Here is a 7,653-nt window from a genome sequence, read left to right as displayed (position 1 = left end):
AATAAAAAGACTGGGGATCCAAAAAGAGGTCTGGAAGTCACCTCTGTGAAACTGTCTGAGTAGAAGCCACTCACAACCCTCCAAATGAGTACTCTTTACATCAAAGAGGGAATTTGCTGAGATCTTGCCCTCACAGCGTCGGAGTCTATTACTTCGTGTATGTAGGATGCTGTTCCAAATCGACATAGGCCTGTCTACAGCTACCTTCTCTTTACACCTTTTCCCCAACTTATCCCCCACTACTTCCTAAGAGACAGAGTCCTGGTAAGAGTCAAAAAGCTATCATGCTTTTAAGCCTCTCCTCTAAACTGTCTCCTGCAATGGCCAACTGCAGCAGCCATTTGATCTAAAAGCTCTTAAGCAATACATAAGACAGAATGCAGCTTCAGTGTCACCTTCATTACACCTTTAGAATGCACTATGGGCAAGCTGCCTAGCTGAGAACAGGGCTACAGAGAAGTGACAGTACACATGCAAAGAGTCGGTCAGACTCACTGCTTCTGAAAGAATTGAAACAAGGTAAGGAGTCTACTGAAATAATCTTCAAGGAGATGGAAGAGGATGGGAATTAAAACTGCCCTTGGGTACCTTCACTGGAAACTGGATACACCAGCATCAAGTACAGTCAACAGTACACAGAAAGCTACAGGACTGACATAAGAAAAGCTTTCACCACAGCACTCCACCATTTGTGTATAAAATGATATGTACAGTAAAAACATGACAAGTCAAGATTAGCAGTAGCTAAAAGCTACTGCTGTTACACCACATTATATGTGCAATATATATTATACAACATTCAAATTATAAGGGCCCTTTACTTCAAGAGATCTCAGAATTCATCCACAGAGCCACATATGCAAACCAGTCACACCATGCATTTCAGCCAGAGTACAGACCACACTGGGAGTGTGAATTAGTGCCAGCAATGGCTGTCCACATGGACCAGATAATCAGTGTGGAGCTTGGGAGCAAACATATCCAGAAAACAGACACACCAACATGCTCACAGGATTTACAGTGCATTCATGTTGCTGGAGAATTATTTTTTAATCACACAGCAGAAAGATCCTCACTGTGTTTTCGTGTATGAAATTCAGGTTTCATACCAGTTCTACTTTCCCATTAGGCTGCAGCACTTCAGTCTGACAAAAGAGTTCAATTTGTTTGTTCTGATGATTCCAGTATAATGTGATCTCTGTGTCTGTGCATTCTTCCCACACCTGGAAAGGTGCAGTGGGACAAACTGCCAATGGAAAATATGAGTTAGGTCTTGTAAAACATAACATATATGCCAAAGTACATTAAGGTATTTTGGCTGAGGAATAAAACCAAATAAGAAATGCAGATTTTTCCAGAAGAAGCAGATATGAAGTAGTAAAAATTAATTTCAGAATGTAAACATAAGTAAATGTTACATGAGATTAAAAATAGCCCCTTGTGCTGACCTGGAAATATTTTAAAACATTATGGACAAAAGAAAGAGAGCAAAATTCTGTAATCCAGGGGCTGGCAGAAGCTCCTGATGTAGCATGGTAATGTTTGCCATATTTCTACACCCCAGAATCCAGCCTCTTCACCAGAAATCTTATTCCCCACTCTTACACTGACTTCTGCCAGTAGTTACCCTCTGGTAAACAGTGCTAATGTTACTTATTCCAAAAGATTTCTGACATCCTTTACTGCTATGTAAGCAGTATTTGCCAAGAGAAGTAAATCTCAAACTCTCCCATATTATCAGTAAAATTGTGAGGAATAAGACAAGGCAACGAGAGTGAGTGGTATGTTTACAGCTTTGGTCATTATCCTACAACTTCATGAATTGCATTATTGAATTATATTGTTCCATGAAATACAACACAAACACTTTCAGACTCAAAGGAGCTTAGCTTGTGTTGGATGCAGAAAGTTCCAGCTACCACATACAGAATTGGAAACGATGGACTTCAGTTTTCCTTTACCTGCTGACGTCCTTTAAGTTGGAAAAATTCTATACTGAATATTTGAAGGATCAGAGAAAACATACAGGACTTTACTGAAATCACTACTTAAAAAGTTAACTCATCATAGATATTATATATCATTTCTTTAACTTGCAACCATCAGTACGACTGGAAAAAGAATATTGTAGTAAAACTTTAATGTACTTGGCACACTGAATGTAACCTATTTTAGCCTGACTTCCCATGAAAACTTAGTTTATGACATTGTATTGTCTCACTATAACCTGGCAGTTTACTCCTTCACTTTCTTCCTGACCTGTTTCTTCCATTCCCAAACAATCAACTTTTAGAACTCTCATGCCTCTCTGAGACAAATTTAGCAGAGATAGGCATTTAACACAAGTTCCTTCATATGAAAAAGTGTGTCTAGCAAAACAGTAATCAATGCCTCTGAGGAAGCACTGTCAGTTACACCAGCAGCCTCCTGGTCCACCAGCCTGTCAGCTTCAGAATGATGCAAAGTGTATGTTGTCTCGTGCATCTTCAAACAGATAAGGCAGCACAGGACCTGGTGGACACCGAGGTGGGGCTAGAGGACATAAGGAGAACTGGAAATACTGATGAGGTCAGATGAAATTCCCAGTTGTTTTGAGGCAGCAGTAGGAAGGAACTATTCTTCCTCTCTTATAGTAGTAGCACAGCAGATACTGCTGTCCCATATTAGGACCAAGACAGGTTAGCACCATCACTTTTTTCCTGGCAATAGCTGCTGACACCTGTATCACATCTCATATCACATCTCACACCATATCAATTCCCAAGTAAAATACACAGATATTTTTCTTAAACTCCCCATTTTATATCCTTGCATCATGTTGCTTTGTATACTATGAACCAGTTTCAGCTAGTCAGCAGATTTTGAAGCATTAAGGGGTCATTTCAATAACCAAATCTGACCTTCAGAGTGAGCTGTTTTCTACCATTAATACAACTTCCCAAGGCTGGAACTGAAGAGACAGCAGATAACTATAGCACAGGGACAGCTAACTAATGAAACCTTGCAGATAAAAATCAAGGGCTTCCATACTTTAAACTGGGGCACTCAAGTATCAAGCTCAGAAGAAGCCACAAAAAGCCCTCAACAAAGACATAGAGAAGACCTTACTTCTGTGAGCTACGTTAAAAACATCCGTGGCGGTTTTTTTCCCCAGTGGGTTTTCCACAGTCACTGTGACATTCCAGCTCCTCTGCTGGCCTATAGCCCAGGAACACGAGCACTGCTCAGAACAGCTTGCTGTGCACAGAACCTTTGTCTGGGAAGAACTATCAAATAAAGAGATTAGCAGAGGGGTGGGGGTGTGGAGAGGGGATGAAGACAGAGAAAAACATTTTTCCATAATGTACAATCAACACAGATATCAAAATTTTTATTTCTAACCATAATACAGCATCATAAAAAGTACGGCTGAGGGCAACTATGAGAAGGTTTAGTTCTTTCCCCTGGCCTGAAGTAGGACTAATACAGGCATTCTCAGAAGAAAGTTTTCTTCAAAGTACTCCATCCTTTTAAGATACAGCTGAACTGCTCTTAGTGATTTTCTTATGGAAATTCTAAACCAGGGACTTACTTGCCAAGACTTTAACTATTTACACATCTACCATTATGCTTTTAAATGAAGCTGCAATATCAAGTGCATCTTCTAACCTTCCATTTTTAAAGCACCTCATAGTATTGTAATAGAAGCAAATGATGCAAAGACCATGAAGCTATGTGCAATGATGGCCTATTTTCTGCGGAGAATTTTTGAAGAAAGTTTGTTCTGATGATGATCTGTCCTGTTTTATGAGTTTCCCTTTCTCTGCAGGCCCTGCTGTAAAGCCCTTCTCCTCATCCAAGAGCCATGCCTGATATGCCACATCTGTGTAACTTTGACTCAGACTGCTAAGGAAGAGCTACAAGAAAGTCTGCACAGAGATTTCACACACACACAAAACAGTAAAGAATCAGATGAAATTACAGAAATTATATACACAAGCAGGATTTTGGAGATAGGATTGTCAGTAGCTCAAGGACTCAAGAAGGAAAACTCCAGCATGTAAAGTTCTAACATCCTAAAGAAAAAGAACTAAGGAAACTAATCAGGCTACCTGATTAGTCAGTTTGAGTTGGCATTAGTGTCAATGGATTGTGAGCACACTAATACTCAGCCTACCAGCTGATTAATACTAGTTATCTGTTGTGTGCTACCCAATAACTGTGGTATACTTTTGAGTCTATATCCTGATTTCAGGGTGTCTTCATACCTATTGAAAGATATCCAAACAAATTAACCTGCAAGAATGGTTAAAACAAGCTTTATCAAGCAGAACTTAGTCTGAAGAACCAGTGACTTTGCTCTCGCTAACCTAATTCAAAGCAGCTCTGCATTGCTCAAGCTTTGTTAAGTAAGTGATCAGAGAGGTGGAAAGAGGCAGGCAGCTAATTAGAACAAGGATAAAAAAGCATTTTGACAGATTTTAAAGAAAAGGTGACTGTTCTGCACAGCACAGGCCAGAGCTAATATGACAATGAGACCTACTTTTCAGACAATGTGTATTTTGGTGAATGCTGTCCATAAAGATAGGTGACTCCTCCTTTGCCCCAAGTACATGTTACGGTTCTCATGTCTTGAGTTTGGCAAGAAAAATCTTTCGGTGTATCCGGTGGTCCTTGTCAAAGGGAATAACCGAAAAAAGAAATCAACAGACTGGCAGTCAAAGCAATGGACAGAAATAATGGATAAGTACAAAGTCTGATTCACTACAAATGTTATTACTAAAATTATACTTATTCAATGACCACCCTGCAGAGAAATATCTGCAGGAAAATACCCTAAGCTAATGGCAATCCAAACACTTTTACATGTTATTATTTTTGCCATATTAATACATTAATTAATTTAATCTGTAATGTTTTCTCTGTAAAAATTGCTACTAGCCTTCAAACGGGGGACAGTGCAGAACTTTTACCACATGTGCACAATGAAGTTGAACTCCTAAATGGGTAGATACATTTAAGAACCAATCACCTGTTGTAGGATCAATGAATTAATTAATCTGAACACATTCAATGAATTAATTAATCTGAACACATTTAATGCTATTCCTCAATGCTTTCTATATGTAAGGTTACAGACCTGAACTCAGACATTGAACAGAGTTCAGCTGGACATGACAGGACCATGACAACTTACAGCAAGCTTTCTTTTTGCCTCCCTCCATTCCCATGAGTAATTATTGACTAATTAACAACAGGAAAATAGAACTATAATAATGTATTCACTTACTACCCACAAGAAAAAGTACATGAGCAAAACACTGCTCTTCATCGCAAGGCTCTTTGCAGTAGACATCAATATGAGGTGTTTTTAGAGGTGTCACATTTTCCATGGTGAGAAATTTGACTTGCTTGTTTGTGTGACTGAAAACGTGAACATCTGAGTTTACAAAGAATTTGTGAATGATTTGACCTTTCCTTCCAACGCAACAAAAAGTAATATCAGAGCCTTCCTCTAAAATTTTTTCATTTGGAAAGATTTGTGGTCCACTGATATTTGAAGTGTCCAGACCTGCAAATTAATACATAAAAGAACCATTACAAAATCTGCTCACAGCAGTCTTCAACCAGAGCACATAACTAAGCATTTACATAAGAAACTGTTCATGTTATATTATCTATTCATGGACTTTCATTTAGTATTCTTCCCCATACAGAGATGAACTTCACACGTAGTAATACCTACATTTCTCTTACACGCATAAGCATGTAATGTAGTCCAACCAACTACTTAAGAGACTAAATCCATCTCACTGTCTTTCACTTAGAGGAAAACAAGAGTGAGCAATCAAGAATGTTTTCAAACAGACTTTACAGAGGAACACCACCTCCTACACCTATGCACAGACTGATGCTTACAATCAAAATACCTGTTCTTGAAGACTATGAGTAGGGGGCTAGAAAAACATGTTCTGAAGCTCAGGCAGAGCTCAGCTAAGAGGAGTCAGCATTGAATGAATCAGATCAGTAAGGGGCTACTCAACTTGGAATGAGACTCCAATAGCTTTCAATGTTGGACTGCTTGCTGGCTACAAAACTCAGGAGAATTTAAGCGACTCACAGTCTTTTACACATGTTGTGCAGATAAAATCTATTCTCACAAATCTGATCCAAAAATCTGATGAAGTCTTAGAGAGAGCTCTAAATCAAGTCTGCAATGCAGAATCAGTTTGTGACCAAGAAATAGCATTTTTGAACCCTACCCAATTTCAATTGGAAATATAAAATCCCCAATATTATTGAGACAGAAAGGGAGTCTTGCATTCTATTTCCCATTATGTAAGGAGAGGGAGATGAACAATTAAAGTGCCACAATCCAAGTACACAGACCTGTGATGCTTCTCCCACCCACGATGTCTCCCATAACTAAAAGCCCTTGCTCCAAATGAGAACACTGTTTCATTACAAAATTAATCCAGGTATTTTTTCTAAAGCAGTGACATATTTTGTTTAAACAAAATTCTCTGGAAACCAAACTGTTCTAGTAAGACATTGTAATCTGGGAAAAAAAAAAGGAGGTTGTGATATCATTAATTACAGTATTGGTTTGCTCCCTGTTTACTCTCATACAAACCACAGATGTTCATTCCAAGTGACGTAAGGAGCTGACTTGCTCTTCCCTGTCTGCTTCTGTAATACTTATCAAAGCTATGAACCCCAAACAAAAGCAACACACACATCACATGCTACAGCCATAGCTACGTGCTTCTCCTCCTCTCCCCCAGTGTGGGCCAGGGCTGTGTCTGACCTTGTGAAAGGCTATGCTACTACCCATCCAAGATTCCATGTCACTCCATGTACTGCATTGTTTTAATGTTTGAGCAAAAGAAGTTCAAAAAGAAAAAAAAAGCCTGTGGGTCTACTAGCTTAGGAAGATAGTCTGAAAATTATAACAATGGGTGAAGCACTGCTATTATTGCCAGAAAAAAAGATAAGGACTTGGTTAGTGTTTAGAGATTAAAGAGTTCAAAATGGATTCTTGATTTGATGCTATCTCTCCTGAACTGTCCTTCACTGTTACAGTTACTGGTGAATTACAATCTAGCTTTGTAGCAGAAAAAAAATAAAACTAATGTTTTATTTTTTGTTTTGCTTACCCAAGACAGTCTCCCACAGACTCCACTGACTCCAGATATTTGATGCTTCTGCTTTGCTCCTGATTCTCACCTCATGTGACATACACTCCAAAGGTAAGTCTGAATCCCATATCCAATGAAGAGGCTTTCCCAATTTATCAAGTGTGACATTATAAAACTCCTGCAAACAAAGACCAGTAAGGCAAAGCATTGAAAACATGGCAATGTGTGGACACTTTGGAAATACAATCAAAAGCAGTGAGAGTGAGAAAGCACATTTTTGAAAAATGAATCTCTGAAATCCCACTTGCTACATGTGATCTCATATTAAGGAACTAGTAAGCTAATAAACTGCTTACAGATCTGTATTAGCACCAGTGGAGAGACTGATGTGCTGACATATATGTGAGTCAGGCCCTACTGCTCATGACACAGACCTGCTTTCAGAGACTTTCAGTAGGTTATTTGTGTCTGCTATTACATGTGTAACAGCATGCACAGATGCTGCTCCTACATACACGTCCTGTCTAATGCTCTG

At 39.0% G+C, this 7,653-nt stretch overlaps 1 protein-coding gene across 1 annotated transcript in view; it reads right to left on the bottom strand.

Annotated features, from left to right (window-relative positions):
- Positions 1 to 7,653, bottom strand: part of OSMR (oncostatin M receptor) — a 23,710-nt gene that overhangs the window by 9,680 nt on the left and 6,377 nt on the right. The window contains exons 3-7 of the mRNA XM_009081683.1: positions 7,137 to 7,296; positions 5,270 to 5,551; positions 4,523 to 4,652; positions 3,109 to 3,266; positions 1,110 to 1,246 (exon numbers count right to left, since the gene is read on the bottom strand). Of these exons, the coding sequence (XP_009079931.1) occupies positions 1,110 to 1,246; positions 3,109 to 3,266; positions 4,523 to 4,652; positions 5,270 to 5,551; positions 7,137 to 7,296 (867 nt within the window). The remainder of the gene's footprint in view (positions 1 to 1,109; positions 1,247 to 3,108; positions 3,267 to 4,522; positions 4,653 to 5,269; positions 5,552 to 7,136; positions 7,297 to 7,653) is intronic.

Source organism: Acanthisitta chloris, unplaced genomic scaffold (genome assembly GCF_000695815.1).
Source record: "Acanthisitta chloris isolate BGI_N310 unplaced genomic scaffold, ASM69581v1 scaffold21019, whole genome shotgun sequence".
Lineage (NCBI taxonomy): Eukaryota > Metazoa > Chordata > Aves > Passeriformes > Acanthisittidae > Acanthisitta > Acanthisitta chloris.
Note: the sequence above shows the minus strand (reverse complement) of the source record. Positions and strands in the feature narration are given on the sequence as shown.